The 15,561-nt window shown below is 39.3% G+C and overlaps 1 protein-coding gene across 8 annotated transcripts in view; it reads left to right on the top strand.

Moving 5' to 3' along the window:
* The window catches only part of ctnnd2a (catenin (cadherin-associated protein), delta 2a), a 279,280-nt gene that overhangs the window by 132,020 nt on the left and 131,699 nt on the right, over positions 1 to 15,561 (top strand). For all 8 annotated transcript variants that reach the window (XM_044339804.1, XM_044339800.1, XM_044339799.1 and 5 more), the window contains 4 exons: positions 4,952 to 4,986; positions 5,868 to 5,972; positions 9,979 to 10,151; positions 15,155 to 15,209. In XM_044339804.1, coding sequence (XP_044195739.1) covers positions 4,952 to 4,986; positions 5,868 to 5,972; positions 9,979 to 10,151; positions 15,155 to 15,209 — 368 coding nt within the window. The remainder of the gene's footprint in view (positions 1 to 4,951; positions 4,987 to 5,867; positions 5,973 to 9,978; positions 10,152 to 15,154; positions 15,210 to 15,561) is intronic.

Raw genomic sequence — 15,561 nt, 5'->3', positions numbered from 1 at the left:
ACCTGCTTTTGCATACTTTAAGTAGGAGATGCATTCATCGAACCTCATTCCAAGCTAATTAGTAGGTTTATAGCTTAATGAAAAAGGCCTATGAAATGGACTGGACTGCTTTGTAATGACCAACTTCCCCCACATTTGGCCTAAATGGTTCATCATTCAGGTTTATTTCAGCCCTGATGAACAGCAGTCAATCTGACAGCTGACATTTTACAAAGGTTGGAAAACAGGGTGGTGCAGTTAGAAGGGAGATCACCCCTCAGCTGGATAGCTTGAGTTCAAGCTGCCATGTCCAAAGCCATCCATCCTGCTTGTTCAGCTATCCTTGAGCATGACACTGAATCCCTCACAGCTCCCGGCTGTGCTGTAGCTGACCTTAACATCTGACCTGTTTGCAGGCAAAGATGAATGAATATCCACATGAAGGTCAAAAAAAGTAGCACCGTTTCCTCATTATTCATCACTTCCTACTTCTCTGACTATTCTCTGACTACAAATTAGTGATGCTCACTCACATTAAAGCCACTATGTGTAGAATGTTTATATCATTAAAGTACCTTACATCATTATAGTGATGACATCATAGCTATCTATCTCCTGGTTTCAGTCCACTTATCTCCATGCCTCCAGGTCAGATCCGAAGTTGAAAATTTTAAAACTTAAAAGTCTGTCTCATTTAGGTGAATGTGGCTAAATTTCTTTCTGTCTATAGTGTGTCTGCTGAATTAAATTACACTCTTAGACATGCTGGTGCAGGTCCAATGTCACTTCCTGTCAAAAGTACCAGAGTTCTTGCCTACCTATCTTATACTTGCCACGTCACTGGAAAGTGAAATTAGTTGACATGCCTGGTTCCACAATAAAAACACCAGTAATGAAATGTAGAATTATGCCTGTTTTCAGAAAACCAGGATGTGTTTATGGCTACTTATTTCAAGTAGATTAGACTGCTGTAATACTATTTCACTGGTCAATCCATTGATAAATTACAATTAATTCAGAACTCTTCTGCCAGGCTTTTAACCAGAACAAGAAAGAGAAAGCATATCACCCCAATTTTAGCTGGCCTGAACTGGCTCCTGGTGTCTTTTAGGATTGATTTTAAAGTTCTTTTACTTATTTACAAGGCTGTTAATGGTTTGGGACCAGCCTACATCATTATCGTTTCATAATCTTTCACGGCCTCTTAGATCCTCTGCTGACGGTTTTTGAATACAAACTATCACACATCAGCAGTTCAGCCTTTTTTAACTATACGCTAAAACTATGGAACTCTCTGCCCAACAATGTAAGGGATGCAAGTTATGTGAACATTTTTAACAACAGCTGAAAACTTATGTATTCAACATTGCTTTTAACCGTCACTCTTCCTTTGTTTTATTCTTGTCTTTTACATATTTTATTGTTTTATTTCTATCTTACACATATTCTATTGTACTTAGCAAACCTGTTCTTGCATTTGCTGCTTCTTATGTTTGTTATTCATTTGATTGGCTGGTTTTATTGCGCAGTATTTGCACTTTTTAACTTGTGTTTTTATTTATTTCATTTATTTATTCTGGTTTCTTCATTTTATTGTAAAGCACTTTGAGCTACACCCCCTGTATGAAAGCTGCTATATAAATAAAGTTTAGAATTATTATTATTATTATTATTACTTGTCGATGAGGTTTTTGTAAACATTAGATAGGGCATTATGGTCTGTTAGGCTCCTGTTTTAACGCCAGCAATAATGAAATAGCCCAGGACTGCACACCAAGCCTGTTATTTATTCCTTTCTCCAACTCAATAGGATAGCAATTATCAAAGATGTGAAGTGCTTTTAGCTCCACGTGTGTGTGTGTTAATTTGACACCTTGTGTACGTGTAGGTATTTTTGTGTATCTATGTACCTTTGTTAATGTATCATATCCCATATCCCAGTGTGTGTATGTGTATGTGTATGCGTGTGCAGGTAGAAAGCAAACAAAAGGTCATTTAAATTTGCTCCGTGTAGAACCTGCAGCTTCATGCATTACCTGTAAAATGTGTTCTTGTGTGTCTATTTTTCTGCTCTGTGGGAGCAAACAGTGGATTCTTGCATGTGTGTTTTACTCGCTGAGAGTACACACACACACACACATACACACTGGCAGTCTTATCAGGATGGGCAAGTGTTCTTACGTGCTACTATCTGTGAAAGGAGCCAGCTTGAGGATTCAAGCAGAACCTTGTTTGGCAGTGTGTAACTCTTTCAAAGCAATGCTCTCCAAGCTGAGAACTAATGACTCATGAAGGATGTGGCTGCTGGGATTCCTGTCTAGATGGCTTCATATGTTTATCTTAAAAAAAAAAAACGTTAACAGGTATTAGTGTACTTAAAATAAAATCAACCGCACTGCAACTTTTACACCTCATTTTTGTGGATACTACAGTAAGTAGAGTGTGTGGGGTTTGCGTGCATGTGGGTTTCATTGGGAACGGTAGAGGACGCTGTGTGTAGCTGTGTGGCAGTCGAGAGTGGAGTTGTGAATATAAAATGTCTCTTTAATACAGGCTCACTGTTAAAAGAGAGATGCTGCCTCACCGGGTGAAGTGTTGCGGCATTGCAGGCGAGAGCGTTCAATGTTGTGGAATAATGCTGTGCTTATTAAATCTCTCTCTCCTGTCTATCAGCTCTCTGAGTGTCTCATTCAAAGATTTCTTTCTTTCTCTCTCTAACCAACTATACTTTAACACAGTGTCACAGTGTTTACTGCTGTTACACGTAACATTTAACATACAATACACAAAATTTTGAGTAGTTACTAGGAACAAGCGAGGAATGAATCAGGGAAGATCTGATGATTGATAACTAATAAATTATTCCCACAATATCTCTGAATCACGAGTGCTATAGTAGATAATAATGAGCTACTAGAGAACAGACTTGGAGATGCTTGTAATAAAAACTGAATTGATAATTGATTGATTACCCGATAAAATGTAAACCAACAAATGTACAAATGATAAATGTAAATAACCAACCCTATCGCAACGGCTGGCCCCATGAAACTAACTATCCCAAAGCAGAAAAGCACGGCTTGAATATTATTTCCACATCCTATATCCTGAGGGCAAAATAAGCAGAAATCATGCAGACACAGTCAAAAATGTCAAAACATTCATATCGATTCATGTGAGTATTTAATTATGAAAGTGCTGTTTTTGTTTCTTGATATTATTAACATCTAAAATCACACAGTATATTGTATAAAATCATTTTGTGATGCTTTTGCTGATGAAGGTCCTGATCAGCAATATTCAACAGAGAGAGAAAAAAACACACATGGCAAAGTTTCCCGACCTTCCTCTGTCACAGCATTTCACTTCACATTTAATTTCAATGCTAAACAGTTGCACAGTCGTATCTGTGTATGAGCAAAACATTCTGAATGCTGTCAAGAACAATGACTCGTGTTACTCCGTTGGCTGTGTAACACTCTCAATAGGTTTCACCAATAAAATGGATACTTTTAGGTTACACATGGTTTGATTTGAACCATGATCGTGTGCTGGTTTCTGCAGCCTAACTCAGAATTTCACACCAGAAATGAGACGTCAGCGGCTTGTAAGCGCTACTGAAGCATCTATCCATTGAGTCCAAGCCAACTCCTACCCCCCCCATATGGTTGTCATGCTTCAGAACCAGCTGTCCAGTCAGCAGCACAGGTCCTGAGGTGCCGCAAGGACAGCAGCCAGCCAAACTGTTTTTAACAAGCTGACTAATATCAGAAATTCAGTGAACAAAAATACTTTTCGGATCAAGTAGTAAATAAGGAAGAAAACAAAGGTAACAATCTTTAGCTGTGATTCTCTTTTCTTTTATAACCATTTCTCCTGCTTCCATAACAGAGTATTAACAGCTCTATATATTACATGACTCTGACACTTTAGAGATAGGCTACTGTGTGAATCAAAAGTGATTCAGTCACTTAAATTAATCTATGAAAGCTATTTAGAAAATGCCCATCTCCAGTAGACCATTACCATCTCAGCCAACCAGACAGATAAACACATGTAAATGTATTCACTGGTTCTAATATATCCCAACAAACGTGTACACACACGTTTGCACACAAGCACGCGAGACACAAATTGTACAATGTCACCAAAGACGCACATGCGCACACGCTGACAGACATTCAATTAGAAAGTCGGGTATGTGGAATACCAAACAGTCTAAATGGGACAAACGTAGACACAAGCCAACTAGTCCAGACAGCCAGTCTAATGGTGTAGATGAAGTCAGATGAAAGAGTCTATATGTATCAGTTAGTCTGTCCGTGTCCGCATTGATCACACAGCAGACGGCTCAATACTTGTCTCTAACTTTCTGTGTTTTCCTCTCACTCGCTTTGTCTTTTTCTCTATCCTCAACCCTCCATTAATCACCGATCAATTGACAGTCATCAAGAGAATGGAAAAGAAGTGGTGTTTGTGTGTGTACATGTGTGCGAATGGGTGCGTGTCTTTGTGTACGACGCTATCCGTTTGAAAATAAAAGGACTGTTACTTGAGTGCACATGATGTCATTCTGTAAAATGTTTTGGAAGTAAGTGGCAGTGACTGACTAACAACTGAAATGACATTTAGGGATGACTTTCACTTTATAGCCTATTATTTTGTCTAATTAACTCAGCAGAATAGTGCATTAAAAAAAAATTGAGGGAATAATTGATTTTTATAAAATCTACCTATATTTTATCTACAAATATTTATCTACATATATAAGAATCTGAAAGTGACTGAATCATGTCTCCATTCAAATATTTTACCCTCTCTTTAATGTATGTTACATTTCCTCGTACTTTGTAAAGCACTCTCTTGTAATCTGCCTTTGATTTAAAAGCCCCGCTGATATTCTACAACTGTGTCGTACGCTGTTCTTCTTCTTCTCATCATTCTTATTATTGACCATCTCTTTCTCTTGCAGTTCGGCAGATGAGCAATTCCGCTGGAATGCTCAAGGTAAAGTTCACCATGAATATTCATTGTCTTTAGTTGTCATGTAGTCTGCATGGTTAACAAACACACACACACACACACACACACACATGCTGCTCGGCCATGCATGTAGAGGTATTGTTGCATGACTCACTGCTCAAATCTGTCTATTACTATAGAGATTTTTTTTAACTCAAACATTGATTATCATGAATACTTGTGCTGACAAAATCTTAAGGGTTTTAGGCTGGATGTGAAATCCCTGACCACAGTAAGAGGAAGTCTCTGCAACACATCTTTTTTGTAACACATCTCGAGTCGAAGGATTAGATTTATTGCCCAGACACCAACAAGGCCTGTTCCACCTCCTGTCTGATTGACACGCTAGGAAAATTGTATGTCAAGGAACATTTGGAATTTATACCTGCAGCCCAGTAATGTATGAACAGAGGCACCCACCCACATACTGTACCTGATGGATTAACAGATGATTGCAGGCACACACACACACACACACACACAGGCGTAGCCACACACTCAAATACATATCAGTGCATCAATGTGTTGCCAGACCAAGGCCACTGTTGGCATCGACAGTCAGTGTTAATCTGCATGTATACACTCTTTGACCGTCTTTCTCACTCATCTGTTGCTTACATTCACATAATCCCCCATTTACTCAGGGACTTAACATTGAGTCGACAGCACTCTCCATCTTATAATCAAAGTGTCCTTCAATTTATAACCAGGTCATAATGTGTAGGTAGGTTTTACTGACTGTGAGAGGAGAAGATTGAGGTTACAACTCAGAGAGATCTCATTCGTCTCTCTCTCTCTCTCTCTACTTCCTTCTCTCCCTTTCTTACTCTCTTTGTCTCTTTCTCATCCTCTCTTCTACTCCACAGCGGATGGACAAAAGGATATCGAGGACGAGTTGACCACAGGTTTGGAGTTGGTGGATTCCTGCATTCGTTCCCTCCAGGAATCAGGAATACTTGACAGCGGAGAACGTAAGTGTACTGATCAGCATCATTGAGGAAGGCGAGGGGGGATACGATCTAATAATCTAAACTTTCTATTTTAATTCCATTTACTTCAGTCCATTTAGTGCTATTGACCTGACGCAGAGCAGAGCAGAACTGCCAACCAGACAAAACACTATTCCAGGCAAAGAGTATCGAGATACAAACCAAAAATCATTTGAGTTTCTAATTTTTATGTTTACTTGCATTTGTTCTTGAAGGATTTCATTCGTGGATGGGAAATGAGATTTTCTGAACTTTGTTAACACATGATGGATCAAAATCAAGGTCTGCTTAACTCTAGCAGAAGTTCTCAAAGTGTAAACAAACCTGTCACTGCTTCAGATTGAGTAAGAATCTCATTTTCAATTGTCATGCACAGTCACTCAATAAAAGGGCACACAGTTTGTGGAGAAAGAAAATCCAAAAGAATATTAACAAAACTATACCTGTGGTTGGATACCAGTTTAATTATTGAAAGGTTATGGTGTGTATTGCTTTGTAATTGTTTTTCTCGAAGAAAGAAAAATAAGAACTGTGCTATTATTAGTCTTTTATGCAAGTAGATAGTTCACCTAACTTGAGTAACACTCATTTCTACTTACAGTAAGCAAGTTGAGTTGAGTCCAGACTGGAGTAAATATAGTTAGAAATAGAATTTTTGAAAAAATATGAATATATTTACACGGCAAAAGTCAGAGAAATGCATTTTCTCACTAGTTAAGAATACAGCTGTGGTTTGTCACTAAAATGTAGTGTAGCCTGGATAAAAAACTGACATTGCTCCATTTATCTGGAGGTGTATAGGTAGCAGCCAGGCATAGCACAGAGATATAAACATACCGGGTCTCATTCAGATTTTACCACCCCTAGATTTGTACCAACAGGTCTCAAGCAACTTTTTCCACCCTGTAGGCTTTCTATTCTGATAAAGGACCTCAAACAATGATTGAGAGGCGGCCTGTGTATGAGGTCTCGCTAAATGTGCTTGGCATTTTCGTTGCAGGTCATTGGTTTTGGAACACTGCATTCCCATTTTCACTTATTGTCTGCTGACCTTTTTGATTGTTGATATTGCTGTAATGGATGGCATTTTAAGAACTCGCACTGTATGCGTTGCACAGCACATTTCTACGTGAGGAGTTTACTCACATTTTATACCTTAGGCTTTACACGTGTCATTCCTGGCATTACTAGAATGGGCTGGCCAGTGTGGAGCACCTATATAAAATGTGTTATATGCGTACACGATGACTTCACATCTCCCTATACGGTGCATAGAGGTTTTATATATAGAATAGCACAAAAGCTGCACAGGATGGAACTTAGAAATCTGATTTGAAATATTTTCATCAGAATTGCTGTCACTGGTTTGCTTTGATAAGAAATAGGTTGTATGTTTAAGCACATGCAGAACAGTGGGGTAACATGTCAGATAATTTGATTCTTATCTTGTCTGTAGAAGGTGCCTGAGTCCTCGTCACTCCTGCTTTATCTGTGTCCAAATAGATGGCACTCTCAGTGTGAGCACTCTTATTGTGGGTGCTACATACCCAGCTGTTTTTCCCATTTTGCAAATGGATTTCTACCAAAAGCATCACAATGTGTGGGTGCAGATAAATTCAGCATAGCTTTCAGTGTGTGTGTGTGTGTGTGTGTGTGTGTGTTTTTGCCCCAAATGGGAGCATTGCAAATAGCTAAGCGGTAAATACGTGCAATAGTGACACGTCGTTGTCTTCAGTGAAAGGTTGCACAAACCAGGGAGGCTTTTTGCTTTTAGCTGATACAGTTGTCGATAAGGTGTCACAACAGAGCCACACAAACATTTATACACAGAAATAATTCCAAAAAAAGGGTTAATGTTGTGAGATGTACTTCTCGAACTAACCTTTTTTTAAAATGGTACAACCCTTTTTTTATGTGTGTGGTTTATACGGGAATGAGGAAGAATATGATGCTCATAATTTGACTGAGCTGCTGAAATATTAATATTTTGGAGTGAGTATGGAGACTCTATGAGACTCAATAGAGACATGAAAGGACTTAAAGCCCTACTTGCGACAGTGTTTTTCATTTCACCCTCTCACTCACACACACATATAATCATACTCACACATAGGACACTTGCATCTACACACGTTCACAAACTCATGAACTCCTGAATACACTTGAACTATTTCTCCATCTACTAATGTAATGCCTTTCCTATTATCCAACCATCCAGCACAAACACACTTGACGTCACATGTATGAGCGCCGCAGCAAACATACACAGTATTTGTCACATAGCACACACAATCTAACAAACACCAAGGCTGAGTGATGATGAGTTTGGGAGCTCCCACTCACACAAAGTGCTGTTTAATAATTCATAAAAAGCAAGGGATGAATCGAGATGAGAAAAGACAAGTCTTTTGTGAAGGCGAGAAGCAGAGGAGTTGATCTTGGTTCACAGCTCACAGACTCACAGGGAGAAAGGGATTCTGGGGGAAGAGAGAGAGAGAGAGAGAGAGACATGGGGAGAGAGAGAGCGCAAGCAAATAGATATGAGAGAATAATAATAAGGGCCCTTTGTTATTTTGGGTGAAAAAAAGAAACTGACATGGCAGTGAGCTCTGGGGAAGACACTTATTGTAGACTATTCATGATATTTAGAAATTTGGAATCTGGAAAGTAAGAAAAAAAACAGACATTTTTGCTTTCTTATTCTACAAACTGTAATTACATACATGTTATGTAAAACTCAAAATTTGTATTCAGAAATGGAGAGAGAGTAAAAATAGCAACTTCATGAAATATTTATACACCGCCGAGAGCACAGGTCACAGACCTAACTGCTCTTCAATAAAAACCAAACCACACATATAAACACACATACTGATAACCTGTTTAACTACTCACATACACCGCTGACTACAGAGCGGTTTGTAATAGTCCGCCTCCCCCGCCCCCCAGTCCACCTCATCACTCCATACACAGTTCAGAAGATCTTAAAAGGTGTCTTATGATGTTCTTATTCCCAGTCAATATAAGCTGTATGTGCACAGCATGGGAATCAGAGAGGAGGGATTATTATTTGATGCCACAGCAGCGACTGCTTCAGGTAGTTGTGATGATGCTGCTTCTAAACTGAGCGAGTTGAGGTTGTCATATGTGTATGTGGTGTGTGTGTTGTTAATACTGTGCTCAACTTCATCTAAAGAAGATTTGGTTAATATATTCCTCTACATTCAAAATGTATTTTTGGTCCTTAAAAATGACAGTAAGGGTTGTGTTTGGTTTGTAGGCTGCTGAAGTGTATGTACTCCAGCAGTTTAGCTATATAAAGCCATATTCCAATTTGCTGCATAGCTGACTGAAAGCGAACAGAAATAAAACTAACTATTAAATGATTTCTTCTCAACAAGAACTTCCATATATCTTACACAAGGGGTCAAGTGAAGTTTTGTTCAAGCCGTCAGTACAAGGTAAAAATTAACATGTTTGGGGAGGTAACGTCTCAAGTTGTAAGGCATCTATTAGAAATTTCTTCTTTTCAGCCCTCCTACTCCCATACTCCCCATCTCCCTGCTCCTCCTCCTCCTATTCTCTCTGTTCCTCTGTTTCTCTTTCCCTCTGCTAATAAATTATGTATGCCATCTCCAACTCACGGAGTGCTGCACTGCTGCACTATCTGCTCTAAATTGCTGCTCTCTCTCTCTTCCCCATTTCACTCTTCGCCTCTCAATCTCTCCCCTTCACGCTCCCTCTCTCTCTCTCTCACTCTTAATCTCTCCTCACTCTCTCTTCCATATATATATATATTTATATATATATATATATATATATATATATATACACACACACACACATATATATATATACACACACACACACACACACATACACACACACACACACACACACACACACACACACACACACACACACACACAAACTCAACTCAACCCCCACCTCCCAACCAACCATACACCACTCCTGTCTCTATCGGTAGGACCGGCTCTTCTTTCCCAGAGTTCCTTGCAGCTCAACTCCACCCCGGAGGCTTCGCTCCAGTACTCTGCCAGCTACCATAGCAACCAGACCCTCGCCCTTAGCGACAGCATCTCCGCAGCAACTCCTCAGCGCAGTGGGCAGGTTGGAGGAGCCGTGCACAGCTACAACCAGGTAGGAAATACCGCTGCACACAGATGATAACGAGGATGTTTTTGCTGCTGCTGCTGATGAAAACGACAATAGGACAGAAATTCTTACGCTGGTCTTCCATATAAACTTCTGAGTATCTTCTTGAAAAACTTGTCTTTCAGTTTGTACAGTTGGCTGACTACCAGATATTTTTATTAACTGACATCAGAGGATTTTGACAGTGAAAGTAACTCACCTGAAGTGACTTCTCCACAGTTTCTTTGTTGTTTTTTGTACTCTTTTGCTCATTGAAGGTGTACAGATTGTGAGGGACCAGCATTATGTTGAAACACTGTATAAGCTGGTTTTTAGTTCTCTTGCTGCTCCGTTTTTTTCATCACAGACTGAGCGAACATCGCTCTTCCTTCTCCTCTACCCTGTTTTCCCCGTACACTATCTTGCATAGCGCTTTACCAGCTACATGTATCTGACTCTTTATGCCTTCAGCAAACACGGATTTGCTAATTTGTTTGACATCACAGTTGAATCGAGTTGTTCAGTACATAAGTCAGCAGATATTTATGCAGAATTCCACTTCATCAATCTTACTGATAGTCCAATCACAAAAACTTTTGGCTTTTAAAGCAATCTTCTGCATTTTGTTTAAAGCTGTTTAGAAGGAGGCAGGTAATCAGATCCTCATATTCTAAAATGCGGAGACGATTAAATGCACACAGAGAAATCTCAGCAAGTGACTTGTTTTCATAGATTTTGAGAAATAAAGCTGGAGACAAAGTCACATATAAATCAAAGCAGTGTGTAGAAGAAGAGAGAAACTCCACACCAAATTACTTTCCAGCCTACAGGAGCCAATTATTTCCAATTTTCATGTCCTTAACATATCAGTGGTGATGCACGTACTGTACTGCACACATGCTTATATGCACATGTGTGCTCTCACCCACACATCAGTGAGCAGCTGCATTGAAAGATATCGCCAGTGTCTCTGGCAAATTTTTCATTAGTTATAGATGGCTGTGAATTGAAAATAAGAGGACATATTTTAGATTAATAATTAGAAACGAGATAATTATTTAATGAGGATCACAGCTCTTTGAGAATATCTTTTATGTATCATTGCGAGCACATGCACAGTAAGCTTTCCCTCTTTGAAGTGAGTGGATGTTTGTGTTGTGTTGGGTTTTTTTTTTTTCATTTGCTGTGTGTGGGTGTGCATATCTGTGTGTGTGTGTGTGCAGTATATGTGTGTTTGTTTACTTACGTGCGTGTGTCTTCTGAAAGAGAAAGGTGACGGAGGTGATATCTGTCTTTGTGAACACATTCATTCATTTCCCCCTACAGTCACACCAAAGCTCATTTCAAAGCTAGTTTCAGAGAGAGCTCCCATTCCCTCCCTTAATAAATAAGAAACACAGGAGGCGAAGACAGAAAGATAGAAAAAGCAGACAGTCCGACATATAAATGGATGGACAGATAAGGCAAAGGGCGTATTATTTTATTATTATTTTTTTCCGCATTTTGAATTCTGCAATTGTTCTTGTTCTTGTCTTGTCTCTATTTCTTTTGTATTGCAATGTTCCTGTCCTCTTTTCCCTCCTCCCCTCTTCCTCCCCTGTCCTCTCTGCTCACCATCTCTGTCTATGTGAGCATGAGTCTGTGTGTGTGTGTGTATTCTCCTCTCTGATGTTTTTGGCTTGTCAGTGTAATGGGGCCAGCGTTGTCAGCAAGGCTTGTTGTTCATGAATAGCTTTATACAAACTACCCCTGCTAGATAGGCAGGTGCAGCACGCATGCATGTACAGTACATGCATGTTTTTGTTGGGGGTTTTTTTTATTGGCATGTGCACTTGGGTGCGCATGTGCACTCCATGCAAATGAGTGAATTTGTTTAAAGTTTGCACAAGTGACTCTTTCAGATGGAGTGAGAGAGAAAGTGAAGGGTCTAGTATGTTGCTGCTCTTTTGAGGGGTATTTATAACCCTGAGAGGTCCTGCTTTAATAATGCATGGATTCATGGCACCTCAAACATTCCAGTGTTTTACTGGAAGAGAAAAGATGCAGCGCTGCAAGATCACATAGAGTAGGATAGAGAAAGTGCTCTCTCACACACACACAGTGTGTCAGGCTTTCTATCTATTAGTTAACTCAGCCAACAATTCATCTATACTCATCATTTATTTACGTGGTGAATCACCTACCCATCTATCTGTCATTTTATCTACATATCTATCTATCTATCCACCTATCTATCTATTCACTCCCTTATTCATCAGTCTAAAATTTGTTTCTGTCTCACTTTGCATCTTGATGACTGTGGCACATCTGCAGAACACAATCAAATAACATAAACCATTAACAGGGTTCTTAAACTCAGTCTTGTGGCCTGCATCTCATCAGTCTTAGATCTCTCACTTGGCTTCATAACCTACTAAACTAACACAGGGGACTTATATAGGAGATTTTTATGGTGCACACTGTTCTGGATAGTGGCTCACATCCCGATTAAGGTCACCTTTAATAATCCACTCTCTAATAACCCTTTACCCATTTGCACTCAAACAAACATATCAAATAACATTGTACACATACTTTAAAACGTTAGGTTGTTTGTAAGGGAGTTGACATCAAAATAGTGATTTATGTATGAAAACTGTCAGAAAAACGAGATGCTGATTTCATTATACTGAGGGACTGAGAATGTTGTTGACAGGAGATCACATTATGTGTAATCAAAGTCATTGAAGTTGTTACATCCAGAATCTTTCAGTGTAATTTCAACTTATTTTAGTTGCAAAGGCATTTGTGTGAAAAAAAAACCAGAGGCAGAAATTCATTTTATTTCTGGCAACAGGTTTATTCAAGACTGAGCTAATAAAGGTACATACCCACGCAGCAAATGTAAGAACAATTAAGCACAAATAAGACCAGAATATTATCCAGTATCGCTAATGTTATGCTGCTATATCTGATCTCTGATTTCACGCCATATATCTCGACTGTATTAATGATTCTAGCAGCATATTATCCTTACAGGGGAGTTGCTTTGGAAGTAAAAATCACTCCCTCGCTTGTAGCTCAGTGAGGTAAAGTTTCAGCTTCCGTCAGGATTCACCTCTTGTGTGTTTAGATCAGGATGGATCTCGCAAGCCAAGGTGAAATGCTATACACTCTCAAAAGCACTTCCACACATACACAAGAACATGCAGACAGACACAATGATGAAGCATTACTGCTCCAGAACATGTACCATACCTTACTTCACTTCGTTCTCATCATACCAATGAATCATTCTTTAAGTTCCTATTGTTGTCTCCATGCCTCTTCTATACTGTATGTTAAGATTTCTTAGAAAGAGACGGCTAATCCACTCAGCCAGTGATAAATCAGTTTCCATGACCCCTCTGCAAACAAAGCAGTGCTGGAACCAAAGGCCTGTTGTCTTCAGCAGACAAGCATTGGCTCATTGAAAAGCAGGAAAATATAACCAGAGACTGCCATTGAGAACATAATGGGAGACCGCGTGCCTGTGTGTGTTGCTATATTTATCCAAGGAAGGTTTGCTGAGCAGGCAAGCTTTTTTTTTTTTTTTTTTATCTACCAACCTTTCTGTACAGCTGCAAATATTCACACCTGGAAACTTATGTACAAACGTAGGCTTAAAAAGTAACTCCAGATTGTTTATAAGGAGTGTGTCTGGCTATTGTGAGGCACTGGTTATTGGATGATCAGATGTTTGTGGTCATTATACATCTCAATGTGTGTGTTTGTGTCGACATGTGTGCTTGAGTGCGTTTCCTGCCATAATATGCAGTATAACAGATTCATCCCCAGACATATCAGCAGACATGCAACATGTTTCATGTGTAGACATTCAAACCATTTATTCTAACAGCATTAAAGCAACAAATCCAGAAATACAGATTTTTGTTAGCCCCTACTGATCAGTCAATGTATAAAATTATGAGACTTACTAACTTTTTAATAATAAGTTACAGAGGCTTTGAGTGTTTCAAGTACTTAGATTTTCTGAGTGAAACAATATGCTGTGGGGCCAAAGCTCCAAGGTGACTCAATGACTGTGTGCTTGCATAATGTGGCCTTGTACAACTGCAGCCATGTCAGGTTGGTAATAATGTATTAGAATCACCTTTACAGCTCTAAGCATCAACATAAGGCTATATGAGGCTCAGTGGAGCACTGGCATATGCTCCCCCCTACTGTCTCTGGAGACTAAAGAGAATATATCAGGATAGCCCAGCATGTGATGTGTGGCAGAAAGGCTTTTCACACTCTTAATTTTGCCTCACACACTGATACATGACTTTTTGTCTGAAAGACTTTATTGCATATTGCAGTCAAAGCTGTAGGTAGAAGGACAGCGGGTGGGCTAAAATTAGCATTTCCTTCTACTGCCCTCTGTTCTTTTTAGATTTGACACAAAATGAAGACAAGTTAAGATTGCTGACTTACATTTATGATATTCATATATAGTTATACAAGTCATCAATATGAGCGATTTAACATCAAAAGCTTTATCTTACACTTTAGTCTGATTTTGATAACCAATTTTTGTGATTGAAATTATTTGTGAATAGTGGGGTTTTGGGACAATACAGTATATTAAGACATGAAAATACTATAGCCTGTGTAATCCTTTCCTCTGCTTTGAGTAGGTGTTGCAACAAGGCTTTATGAGAAATGATTTCAGTCAGCGGTGCTCAGAGGAGTTCATGGTCTGCTTCTATCAGTCTGTTTGAATCACCCCTCTGTTTTCTGTGGGGATTTCATTACTAGCTGCTCTAGGTTCATTCGGGACTCCTCAAAGGCTTGACTGAACTCATTGTGCATAAAAGTTTTTGATAGCCACTACTCTTTATTCTCTTTTATCCTATTTTTATTAATACCGTCTCCTCCCGACTTTTTTCCCCTCCCCACACGAATCACTCCCTCTATCCCTCCCTTCTTCTCTGTCATGGTTTCCTACCTCTTCCTCCCTCACTCGCTCTCTCCACCACGCCCCCCAGGTGACATCTAGTCGTGCAGCACAGCAGCAACAATCACAAAGTGGGGCAGGGTCAGGTAAGAGCTCTCCTCTCCTTCTCTTCCTCTTCTTCTCTGTCTCTGTTCGTAGAGATGCACTGTGATGAAGTACTGTAGGGATGACATTTAGAGACGCTGACATACATGCATGAGAATTGGGATAAAAAGCTTGCAGAATGTTTTCAGAGCCTGCACTAGACTGTTGGTCTAGGTAAACTACACTTAGCACAGGCGCTATATAATGTTTTTACATATTAGTGTCACTCCTCCATAATCTCCATAGTCAAGACATTGGTAGTGTATACTGTATCATTTATACTGTTACCCGGGTCTTTTTTTTTTTTTTTTTTTTAAGTCTTAATTATCGACTTGTTACACATTGACAAACACA

The sequence above is a fragment of the Thunnus albacares genome, chromosome 21 (genome assembly GCF_914725855.1).
Source record: "Thunnus albacares chromosome 21, fThuAlb1.1, whole genome shotgun sequence".
Taxonomy (NCBI): domain Eukaryota; kingdom Metazoa; phylum Chordata; class Actinopteri; order Scombriformes; family Scombridae; genus Thunnus; species Thunnus albacares.
This window is presented reverse-complemented; position numbering and strand designations above follow the sequence as displayed.